Here is a 13319-nt window from a genome sequence, read left to right as displayed (position 1 = left end):
TGACAGGGGCACCCATAGCAGTGCCATGTACTTGTTTGTAGAGTGAGTCTTCAAAGGTGAAGATGCTGCTAGAGAGGCATAGGTTGAGGGCGGTACAGATGTCATCAGTGGATAGTGACGTCCTGGATTGGAGGCTTAAGTCGCTCTCAAGGAGCCTTCTGGCGCAGTGCACGGCCTGTTGGACGGGAATCGAGGTGAATAAAGAAACCACGTCAAATGATGCCATGACAGAGTTATCAGGGATTGAAATGTCCTTAATGGTGTTAATGAATTCACTGCTGTTTTTAACGGTGTGAGATGTATTACCTATAAGAGGCGAGAGGAGGCTCGCGATGTGTTTGGACAGTTCATACGTTGGGGCACTGCAGCAAGACACTATAGGTCTGAGAGGAATACCCGGTTTATGGATCTTTGGTAATCCGTAGAATTGTGGTAGTTGACAGCCAGTACCACGCAGAAGATGGTGAGTCGCGGTCGGGATCTTCTTATCTTTAAGCCATGCGTGGACAAGTTTATTAACATTTGCTTCCAGACGTTTCAAGACTTTAACGGGAGGATCAGGTAGAGGTTCATATACGTTAGGATCGAGTAATAGGGCCAAGGCTTTCTCTCGGTAGGCTGATCGGTCCAGCACAACAGTCCGGCGCCCTTTATCCGCAGGAAGTACAACGATGGAGTTGTCTTTTCTTATAGATGACAGGGCGGCACGTTGGCGGTGGTTGAGGTTTGAGCACGTTTTTCGAGTGTTGCGGAGGACTGCGGCAGTCTTGAATCGGATCTCGTTGGCAGTTTCTTCGGGAAGGTTGGTAATACTGGCTTCTATGCCCATAGCGAGCTGTGTGATGGGAGGTTTCGATGGTATAACGGCGAATTTCATACCGTTTGATAAAACACTCAGCTGCTCGTTGGACAGTTGTTTGTTACTTAGATTCAAGACGAAAGAAGTCGTGTCGTCTGAACGAGTGTTCGTCTTTAAGGAGTTAGTTTCTATGCTCAAGTTTATGAACTTGCGCTGTTGGCGTAAACGGTAGGTATCCGAGGTCTGACTAGCCCGATGGCAGATGGTATGTATAAGGTTTGTAAATACAATAGGCGAGACCTTACCTTGTATATGTTGTAACAGTCTGGACTTGTTGTAGTCAGCGTTCCTGATTTCATGGTGGAGATGGGATATCCATAAATTTAACGTGCGCAGGCTGAAGTTAAAGCAGGCACGATCCATATGAGAGTTGTGGAACGGGGCTTTGTATCGGAACCCTTTAGGTATAATTCGATTGCTTTTGCATCTGTGGGCGAAGCGTAAATGTTGCCTGTAGCGAGCTATTGAGAGGAAGCATTTTTGCAACTGTGCACAATCGTTGTAGGTATTATGGCCATAAAGTGATCGAATAGTGACAAATGGGCCTGGAGTACTGGGGTCCATAGTTTAACAGATATTTATTTAAAGTATACCCAGTAAAATAAAATAAAATAAAATATTTCCAGAAGCTTTCGGAACTCGTGTCCCTTTCTCAACTGACAGAATTTTTTTTTTTTTTTTTTTTTTTAAATACATTACAAGCAAACTGTGGCACGTTACTCATTCGTCATTGTTGTAGCACGGACGTGTGCTGCCTTGCGCCAGTGATCATCCATCAATAAAACGGTTGTCTCCAGGATTGGATGTATACGCATGCCTTTCTGGCGATTTAATGCCTTAGGGTTGTTCATTATGTTTAGTGACTCTAGCCATAGGCGGTGGCGAAAGTGTCGCGCGTGGTCCACTATCTCAAAGTCGCGCTTGGGGTCAAGATCGTGGTTGGTAGCCCAAAAATGTTCTGCAAGCGCGGACTGGTCAGTTTCGGCAAGCCGGATTGCTCTGTCGTGTTCCGTGAGGCGATCCTGGAGACGTCTCGATGTCTCACCTACGTAGCAACTGTTACAGGCCCTACAGGTGATACGGTACACTACATTGCTGCGTAAGACAGGTGTGACAGGGGTCTTCACACTGGAGACAAGTGAACGTAGGTTCCTACCTGGTAATTGTACACATTTTATGTTGTAACTTCTCAGGATCTTCGAGATACGTCCTGACACTCCTGGATAGTACGGAATGTAGGCGGATGATATGCCGACTTGCTTCGGAGGTCTTGGGTTGGAAGTAAGCTCTTGTGCCTGTAACAAGCATCTGTTTAGTACATGGGATGGATAACCGCATCTGGTTAAGTCCGCCTTCACACGGGAGATCTCGTTACGTCTAATTGTGTCGGTGCTGGAATGGCTCCAGGCCCTGGACTGGAGCCATTCCAGGGCCTGGAGCCATTCCAGCACCGACACAATTAGACGTAACGAGATCTCCCGTGTGAAGGCGGACTTAACCAGATGCGGTTATCCATCCCATGTACTAAACAGATGCTTGTTACAGGCACAAGAGCTTACTTCCAACCCAAGACCTCCGAAGCAAGTCGGCATATCATCCGCCTACATTCCGTACTATCCAGGAGTGTCAGGACGTATCTCGAAGATCCTGAGAAGTTACAACATAAAATGTGTACAATTACCAGGTAGGAACCTACGTTCACTTGTCTCCAGTGTGAAGACCCCTGTCACACCTGTCTTACGCAGCAATGTAGTGTACCGTATCACCTGTAGGGCCTGTAACAGTTGCTACGTAGGTGAGACATCGAGACGTCTCCAGGATCGCCTCACGGAACACGACAGAGCAATCCGGCTTGCCGAAACTGACCAGTCCGCGCTTGCAGAACATTTTTGGGCTACCAACCACGATCTTGACCCCAAGCGCGACTTTGAGATAGTGGACCACGCGCGACACTTTCGCCACCGCCTATGGCTAGAGTCACTAAACATAATGAACAACCCTAAGGCATTAAATCGCCAGAAAGGCATGCGTATACATCCAATCCTGGAGACAACCGTTTTATTGATGGATGATCACTGGCGCAAGGCAGCACACGTCCGTGCTACAACAATGACGAATGAGTAACGTGCCACAGTTTGCTTGTAATGTATTTAAAAAAAAAAAAAAAAAAAATTCTGTCAGTTGAGAAAGGGACACGAGTTCCGAAAGCTTCTGGAAATATTTTATTTTATTTTATTTTACTGGGTATACTTTAAATAAATATCTGTTAAACTATGGACCCCAGTACTCCAGGCCCATTTGTCACTATTCGATCACTTTATGGCCATAATACCTACAACGATTGTGCACAGTTGCAAAAATGCTTCCTCTCAATAGCTCGCTACAGGCAACATTTACGCTTCGCCCACAGATGCAAAAGCAATCGAATTATACCTAAAGGGTTCCGATACAAAGCCCCGTTCCACAACTCTCATATGGATCGTGCCTGCTTTAACTTCAGCCTGCGCACGTTAAATTTATGGATATCCCATCTCCACCATGAAATCAGGAACGCTGACTACAACAAGTCCAGACTGTTACAACATATACAAGGTAAGGTCTCGCCTATTGTATTTACAAACCTTATACATACCATCTGCCATCGGGCTAGTCAGACCTCGGATACCTACCGTTTACGCCAACAGCGCAAGTTCATAAACTTGAGCATAGAAACTAACTCCTTAAAGACGAACACTCGTTCAGACGACACGACTTCTTTCGTCTTGAATCTAAGTAACAAACAACTGTCCAACGAGCAGCTGAGTGTTTTATCAAACGGTATGAAATTCGCCGTTATACCATCGAAACCTCCCATCACACAGCTCGCTATGGGCATAGAAGCCAGTATTACCAACCTTCCCGAAGAAACTGCCAACGAGATCCGATTCAAGACTGCCGCAGTCCTCCGCAACACTCGAAAAACGTGCTCAAACCTCAACCACCGCCAACGTGCCGCCCTGTCATCTATAAGAAAAGACAACTCCATCGTTGTACTTCCTGCGGATAAAGGGCGCCGGACTGTTGTGCTGGACCGATCAGCCTACCGAGAGAAAGCCTTGGCCCTATTACTCGATCCTAACGTATATGAACCTCTACCTGATCCTCCCGTTAAAGTCTTGAAACGTCTGGAAGCAAATGTTAATAAACTTGTCCACGCATGGCTTAAAGATAAGAAGATCCCGACCGCGACTCACCATCTTCTGCGTGGTACTGGCTGTCAACTACCACAATTCTACGGATTACCAAAGATCCATAAACCGGGTATTCCTCTCAGACCTATAGTGTCTTGCTGCAGTGCCCCAACGTATGAACTGTCCAAACACATCGCGAGCCTCCTCTCGCCTCTTATAGGTAATACATCTCACACCGTTAAAAACAGCAGTGAATTCATTAACACCATTAAGGACATTTCAATCCCTGATAACTCTGTCATGGCATCATTTGACGTGGTTTCTTTATTCACCTCGATTCCCGTCCAACAGGCCGTGCACTGCGCCAGAAGGCTCCTTGAGAGCGACTTAAGCCTCCAATCCAGGACGTCACTATCCACTGATGACATCTGTACCGCCCTCAACCTATGCCTCTCTAGCAGCATCTTCACCTTTGAAGACTCACTCTACAAACAAGTACATGGCACTGCTATGGGTGCCCCTGTCAGTTCCGTAGTAGCTAACATCGCCATGGAAGATCTGGAGAAGCAGATACACCAGAACCCACCTACACCTATTACAACGTGGTGTAGATATGTCGACGATATTTTTACCATAATACCACGTGGTTCTGAAACGGTACTACTAGAATACCTCAACTCTCTATCCAATTTCATCAAGTTTACCGTAGAATCAGAGGTGGACGGTTCGCTCCCGTTTCTGGACGTGCTAGTGCATCGCGTAGGCCCACATCTAGAGACCTCAGTATACCGCAAACCCATGTGGTGCGGTCAATTCACCAACTACGGGTCCGGCCACGCTCCAAGCCATCTCAATAGCACTGCCCGCACCCTGTTCTCCAGGGCCTGGAGCCATTCCAGCACCGACACAATTAGACGTAACGAGATCTCCCGTGTGAAGGCGGACTTAACCAGATGCGGTTATCCATCCCATGTACTAAACAGATGCTTGTTACAGGCACAAGAGCTTACTTCCAACCCAAGACCTCCGAAGCAAGTCGGCATATCATCCGCCTACATTCCGTACTATCCAGGAGTGTCAGGACGTATCTCGAAGATCCTGAGAAGTTACAACATAAAATGTGTACAATTACCAGGTAGGAACCTACGTTCACTTGTCTCCAGTGTGAAGACCCCTGTCACACCTGTCTTACGCAGCAATGTAGTGTACCGTATCACCTGTAGGGCCTGTAACAGTTGCTACGTAGGTGAGACATCGAGACGTCTCCAGGATCGCCTCACGGAACACGACAGAGCAATCCGGCTTGCCGAAACTGACCAGTCCGCGCTTGCAGAACATTTTTGGGCTACCAACCACGATCTTGACCCCAAGCGCGACTTTGAGATAGTGGACCACGCGCGACACTTTCGCCACCGCCTATGGCTAGAGTCACTAAACATAATGAACAACCCTAAGGCATTAAATCGCCAGAAAGGCATGCGTATACATCCAATCCTGGAGACAACCGTTTTATTGATGGATGATCACTGGCGCAAGGCAGCACACGTCCGTGCTACAACAATGACGAATGAGTAACGTGCCACAGTTTGCTTGTAATGTATTTAAAAAAAAATTCTGTCAGTTGAGAAAGGGACACGAGTTCCGAAAGCTTCTGGAAATATTTTATTTTATTTTATTTTACTGGGTATACTTTAAATAAATATCTGTTAAAGGTTCACAAGTGCTTACTAAAAAAAAAAGTCAGCATAGGATGAAGCTTTTATTTGTTGTAGAATGGAAAAATCTTGTCAGTCTGAACATTTGCATTCTTCACACTGTAACATCTTCAGTGCCATGTTCAGTACAAATGGCCAACAATTGCACAAATGTGGAATTGTTGGTCACACTATTTGTCATGTTGGTGTCAACTTATGATTTGATGCCTACATCCAGTTGGTCCATTCCTCATGCATGACTGCTTTAAAGGATTTATTAATTTAGATGCCTATTGGTTGCTGGCTAAGACCACCTGGAATTACAGCTATTCACTGTTTAATTCAGCAGTCATCCTTTTTGTTGCATACATTGTTTGATCCGAAATAGTTATATGTTAAAAAGCTAAATTTTTGACCATACTTTGTATAACCACAGCTAGAGATAAAACATCACTGCGTGCATCTAGATAACTTCAGACCATAAGACAGGAAATTTGGGTAATATTTTGCAAGGAAAAAAATTGTACTTTATAGTATGGAAGTTTCCTATATTCTTTATTTACTGTGCATATTCTCTCTCTCTCTCTCTCGTGCAATTCTATATGCAAAAGTTTCAGTACAGAAAATTTCATGGCATTTTTTTTTATTACTATAATATCCCAAGGTTACCAGACTTTGGAGGTTCAGCTGTAACTGAAAAATGAATTAACCCTTGTATAACACATTACGTAGGCTCCTATAAAATCTTTTGTAGTGCAAACCTGCATTATATGGGACTAAGAACCAGTACAAAAAGTGGGCTACGTTCCAAGAGCTAAAAAAATACACCATTCTAGATTTCGTGTATCTTCTGCTCTCTTTAAAAAAATCATTAATCTGAGTTTGTTTGCTTTTGCTTGATAGATCTTTGTAAATTTCATGGTATGGAACTAAACATTTTTGAAGCTCCCTTTTCAACTTTGGGCTCCATTCAGTCAAAGAATCTGAATTTAAAATATAAGATTCTAATTGATTGTCTAACTTTATGCCTTTCTGTATACTTTTTAGTGTAAAATTTGGAAGTTCTGAATTTTCATCTGTGCTCTCATCCTCTGAATGGATTTGATTTGCCTCCAATGCCATTTCCACCAAATCTGCTTCACCAGCCTCTTTTTCTAATTATTCTTGAATGTCTTCAGTAATCATGTTTTTTTTTTTTTTTTAGGATCATCAGCGACTAAGGCCATGTTGCTCTGTGTATATTGTCTATAAATTGTGTGTTCTTGAGGTTGATTTTCTATTTTGTTGGATGAAAAACCCAAGTTTCCTGGAGGGAAACCATACTACCCTCACCTGAGACTGACTACTCAGCCACCTTGTGAAATACACCCATAAAAATTCCTCCCATCATCTATGGGATTCGAACTTAGGTCTTTTCTACTGAGTTGTGGGGAGGACGGCGATTCTGCCAACTGTGCTACCCACGAGGGCTTGGTAGTCATATCATCAAAACCTTCTCTCCTACCAACTTAGCAAGTTCTACTATCGCACCGATTCCATTTTCTGCTGGTTCGATCATATTTCCTGAATGAACTGACTCTAGCCATACATTTTTCCAACACACATTTAATGTTGACTGTTTTACTTCTTTGAGCAATAAAGCTATGATTCCGATACAGTACACAAATGAAAAATGTTTCCATGCCTCCATCACTTCGATTTCCCATCATTTCAATTCAGAATCTTTTTTTTCCAAAATTCATTGTAGCTATTTTCTGATGTTATGAGTTTCAAAGGTAAATAATAAAAAAAAAAAAAAAAAAGGTAAATTGCAGCCATTATCAACCCACTGCAGGATGGAAGCCTCCTCAACAATTCATGTTGAGAGAAATGGACCATAATCCGCCATGCTGGTCCAGTGCGGATTGGCAGATCGACCATATTCAGCAGTCAGGGGCTTGGACTCCGGTCTACTCAAAGAGCGTGTGCTACTGCACTCCTGACCACTCGGCTATGGAGGACTTGATCTAATTAAAGAAGTTGTAATAAGTGGTAGGAACATTACTTCAACATTTGTATGGCCTGGTACTTTATCCAATAGTAAGAAAACTTTGAAATTTAAATTATTCCATAAGTTCAACAAGCACAAGTTCAGTAGCACAGAGATTTCCCAATAATTTTTTTTTTTTTTTTTTTTTTTGCATGACAGTCAGCAAGCCAAAAGTGGGAATTCACAAAAAAAGAATATAAGTCAAACTAAATGCAGCAAGGCATCATATGTTCAAGGGTATAAATTATCTATATAATATCAGTGTAAATACACCATAGATAACTATTAAACGAAAAAACTACGATAGTAGTGTAAAAAGAGCATCATTTTATCTGTATCTCATATTGTGCACTTCCTTCATGAGTTTCATGTATTGCACTACCTCAAATAAGTAATGCTTCACTAAACGAGAAGACTATTGTTACTTATTCTCAGTTGGCACCACCACCCAGATGGCCATTTCAAGGCTAGTTGGCTTCTCGGTGGGTGGGCAGGTACCCTGCCCACCCACCGATGAAAGGCCAAAAGGTGTACATGGTAAGTCAAACTAAATGCAGCAAGGCATCATATGTTCAAGAGTATAAAATATCTATATAATATCGGTGTAAATATTAATGCTATTAAGGCTAAAAAAGAAGGCTACACCATAGCTTTCTCTTTTAGTGAAGCGTTACTTATTCAAGGTAGCGCAATACATAGCAACTCATTGTGAAGGAGGTGCACAATATGAGATACAGATAAAATGATGCCTTTTTTACGCTACTATCGTATTTTTTTCATTTAACAGTTATCTATCGGTATTTACACCGATATTATATAGATAATTTATACACTTGAACATATGATGCCTTGCTGCATTTAGTTTGACTTAAACATTATCATGTACACCTTTTGGCATCTCTCATATTGTGGGATTATCTTCACCACTGGATTGTCTTGTCTACAATACCAGGGTACCTGCCCACCTACTGATGAGAGGCCAACTAGCTTTGAAACGGTCACCAGGGGGAGCCTGATATTCACAGAATTTCTGAGAATAGGTAACAGTCTTCTCTACTGGAGAAGCGTTGCCTATTCGAGGAATTTGAATTTTTGAGTGGTGTGAGTTAAAAGAGTTACTTTCCCTTTGATTCTTCTACACTGTTTCTTTTCTTCTTCCAGTCCTATAATTTTCTCTCTATTTTTTGCTTTTATAAGTCTAATAAGAACAAGTGGATAGTAGAGTTATTATCTCACACATATACAAACAAGCCTTGAAATGGTGGTGATGCCCACTGAGAATAAATAACAATAGTCTTCTCTTTTAGTGAAGCGTTACTTATTTGAGATAATGCAATACATGGCAACTTGTTGTGAAGGAAGTGCACAATATGAGATCCAGATAAAATTATGCCCTTTTTACACTACTATCATAGTTTTTTTGTTTAAGAGTTATCTATGGTATATTTACGCCAATATTATATATAAAAAAAATGGAAATGTTGAAAAATTACATCCAACATAATAGAAGAGTTTTCCCTGCACAAAAAGTTCAAAAATACCATGTTATGCAAGATTTGCCCAATTCTCCAATCATGTTAGAGCGAAACCGTGTCATATGAATACCATGTTGTGTGAGAATTGCCACGCTTTATCAATCAATCGTATTAGAGCGAAACCATGTTGTAGAAGTACCGTGTTATATGGGGGTTGCCTGTAGTATGAATCTAGAGGAAAATATGAAATAGAGAAATCAGTAATTTTTCACATAAAAAAAGACAGGTCAGTCTTAAGATTTTCTCACCTGAACTACTCAATCCTCATTTATCAATTATTTGGATGATTTATATTTCACTGTACTGCTTTTTATCCTTTTTAGTTACACTTTCCGTATTGATATTGATATGGTACCATTTTACATAGATTACAAAAATCTTTATTTTGATGCAATTTAGCCTTTGTTATGAATTTGTTAATATTAACTGAAATAAGTATTATTATTAACCTTTATGGATGTGAAGTTCCTTATTGCTTGTTAGTTTCTGTAGATATTCATTTTTTTGTATTTCATATATTTTTTTCTGATGAATTTTTTATTCTCTACTTGTGATAGATTTCCTGAGGAGCAACATGCCAATGCTTCTTACATTAGAATCTAAACTAGATGTGTATGAATCAAGTCAGCAGAACAGTGATAATCTTCAGAGTCTGAAGAGACTATCATTATTATTGTCGTCAAAGGGCTGTTCTTCTAGGGATGTTGATGCATTAAATAATGAGCCTGTCTGCAATGTAGATTCTCCTGACTGGGAAAAAAATGTCCCCTTGAACCTTGACCGAGTGTCTATAGAAAATGAAATGCTGAAAATTAGAATAGCTTCCATGCAGGGAGTAATGAGGGAAAATGAAATTTTGAAAGAGAAGCTGGAATCAATGAAAGATACACAAAATATCAGCAAGTTAAAAGAACAACTTTTAGAATCCCAAAATGAAATTAGACGATTAGAGGAAGAGAAACAAACTCTGCAAGATACACTTAAAGTAATGCAAAGAGAACTGAGTAAACTGGAAACTAATAGGCATTAGCTCTTAAAACATTTAATGTTATAATGGCAAAAATGCTGTGCATATAGTTATGCGAGCCACCAGTGTCTTAGAGTGTGTCCGAGTCATTAGAACGAAAAACTTTTGTTCGAGTACTAAGGAATGCTTTTATCCTCCCCCTCCCCGGTTATTCTGTAGTTGGACGCTTGACTCATAAACTGAAAAGAATGGTCATAAATTACTTGCTTGGAACACAAAAGTTTAGCAATTCCAAAGACTGTGCAGTAATTACCTGTTCTTCAAGAAAACTGTCCTTTGGTGCTGACTGCCTTAGTAAACATCAGCTGACAACTCACAGGTTTGGCGTAATTTATTTGTCACATTTAAGTTGAAATGGTTCTTGTGATATTAAGAAAGGTGGTCACATTCATACCAAATCGCAATTTTTTATATGTAATTTTAATAGGCAGCCAAATCATTGTGATTACTTAAGTTCCTCGTTTATTTATGTTAACTAAGACTGATTTAACTGTTAGGAAAATTCCAAATGCTCACATCTAGTTTCTGGGAACAGGAAACAGAGTGACACATGATCTCTTTGAAAAGGTAAATTTAGTGTATGTGTTGTCAGTAATGAGTAAGTATTAAATTTCAGCATATTGTATGCTCCCATTTTAATTTCTTAAGAGGAAGAAATACTAAAGAACAAATATGTTCTATTTTTTTCAGGGAATTTATTTAAAAGGTTATGTATATTGAAAAATATATTTTCTTTTTCCTCAGCTTTGGAAACTAAAGTCGCGTGTTTGTTATCTAATAATAGGATCCTATTAAGTCCAGTTTTTTACTCAGATTATTAAGAATATAATTGGTACTCTGTTGTAGCTTGTATATATACATGGCTAGAACTTAATATGCAGCATAATATTCCATTTCAAGACAATTCTGCTTTGCATTCATCATAATAATAATAGTAAATATTTTATATCAGTAAATATAGTTATTACAGGCAATAAGTAGCATTGTGATTTGTCATTGCATCTTATTTTTGCCCTGTGTTAATTTATTAAGTACTATACCCCAAGCATTTTGTACTCATCAGTATATCTGTATGAATTAAATGTCTAGTTCTTCTTGTATAGATAAAAAAAAAGTTGTATTTTTTCATAAAAAATGAATATTTATTAATGTTTTTATGGCCCAGTTATTGTTGAAGATAAAACTGAATTGCTTATTTGAAGTCATTTTTTAAGTTTCATCTCTAATTTTGAACTTAGATTTCTTTTTCTTGCTAAAGGCTGTTTAGATATAACGTGACCATAATTATTTTACATGAATGACTGCTTTGAGTGATTTCACTCACGTGATACTTATAGTGATGTTATATTTCCGAGTAATGATGTATTTATTAAAGCCATTGTATATATATATATAAAAATATATATGTAGTTGTATAGGCTAAGTAAGTGAAAAACGAATGTGCTGCCATATAAAATCTGTTTGTCATCAAAGCTTAAGGCCATAAAAAAAAAGTAAAACCAAAATAATATATCAAAAAAAAATAAGTTTGTCTAAGGAACAAGTTTTAACATTAACCTAGTGATTATACTGAACTGTTCTCACATTTTCACCTTTTAACATTAAATTGGATTGCTACAATATTGTTTTGGGGTAGCTCAATCCATCAACCTTTGTTATTCGCTATTTTAAACAATCACAGTATGTCAGTTAAATTTAGCTTCATACAGCTCTACAAATTTGTTATTTAGCATAATTTGAGTGACACAATACAATAAATCTGAAGGTAATATTCTGCCAAATGTCCATTTTTTTTTCTCATCTGTTGATTATATTGTTATTTTTGCCGAAAATCTTAAAAGAATATATTAAATATTGTTTTTCTTTGCACTAACAGTTTTAATTTTTTGTTGTTATATGCATTGTTAATTTATTCATGTTTTGTCAATATATATTTAAGAAGAAAAAAAAAAAAAAAAAAAAAAGAAGAAGCAGTTCTTAAAGTTAGCATTTATCTGATTCTGGATTTTTGGCATATGGTAACATGAAATATAAACAGTCAGACTATTGAAATATTTATTAGAAACAATTTTACAGAATGCTCATTGTGGTTTCACGAAGCTATTGCTATATTTGTGTATAAAGACTGTTTACATAAGCTACCATGCATAAATGCTGTGACCTATATAAAAAAAAGCCTAATGCAGTGTCTTCCATGATTTAAAAAATATATGTTACATTTGATGTATTAACTTATAGAGTGTAAACAAAACAAAAATCCATTTCCAGCAACATATTTTGAAGAATTTCAAAACTGAACACTTGATAAGTTTGTGTACTTGTTAAAATGAAAATATTGTATATGTGTATATATGTGTATGTGTGTGGTGTGTGCATATATATATATATATATATATATATATGTGTGTGTGTGTATATATATATATGTATGTATGTATGTGTGTGTGTGTGTGCACATGCACACACACACATACATACACACACCTGAAACAGTGCATAAAATACATTTGTGCCATGACACTCTGTATCATCAATGTTATGGGTTGCCCTGTAAGATGTATGTATAGTTTTTGGGAACCCAAAAATGGTGTAATGTTGCTAATAAATGTGTGGAATATATTCCCATGTTATGTCCAATATCTGATGTGTAATAGTAATTGTTTCATTTTATTCCTACATTATGTGCATTTACAACTGCTATGCGGTTGTATATATAAATTCTTACCTTAACATACTTTGTTAATGCAAATGGTCAGCTTAAAAAAGAGAGAGAGTGTGTTGAGAACCATTTGGAGGAACACTGGATAAAGGCATTTTCACTGCTGGAGCTAATGATTGTGAATCACCTAAAGAGGATTGGTTTATTTATTGTGTACTAGCTGCTTAGTGTTTTAATTTCTCCAGCTGAAGATAATTAGTAACTTCATAACCTAGTTATGAAGTTAATACTTAGCCTCAGCTGGGTAAATTAAAAGGAGTTTTACTTCCAATTTCAAATATACTAT

At 38.7% G+C, this 13319-nt stretch overlaps 1 protein-coding gene across 1 annotated transcript in view; it reads left to right on the top strand.

The window, feature by feature from the left end:
* Window positions 1-11076, top strand: part of LOC150079959 (bridge-like lipid transfer protein family member 3B) — a 208838-nt gene extending 197762 nt beyond the window's left edge. The window contains exon 19 of the mRNA XM_090384043.1: window positions 9845-11076. Within this exon, the coding sequence (XP_090240169.1) occupies window positions 9845-10317 (473 nt within the window). The 3' untranslated portion in view covers window positions 10318-11076. The remainder of the gene's footprint in view (window positions 1-9844) is intronic.
* Window positions 11077-13319: the final 2243 nt, after the last annotated feature.

Source organism: Mastigoproctus giganteus, chromosome 10, assembly GCF_048544385.1.
Source record: "Mastigoproctus giganteus isolate SK-2022 chromosome 10, ASM4854438v1, whole genome shotgun sequence".
In the NCBI taxonomy this organism is placed as follows: Eukaryota; Metazoa; Arthropoda; class Arachnida; order Uropygi; family Thelyphonidae; genus Mastigoproctus; species Mastigoproctus giganteus.
The sequence above is the reverse complement of the archived record's forward strand: the minus strand, read 5'-3'. Positions and strand labels throughout refer to the sequence as shown.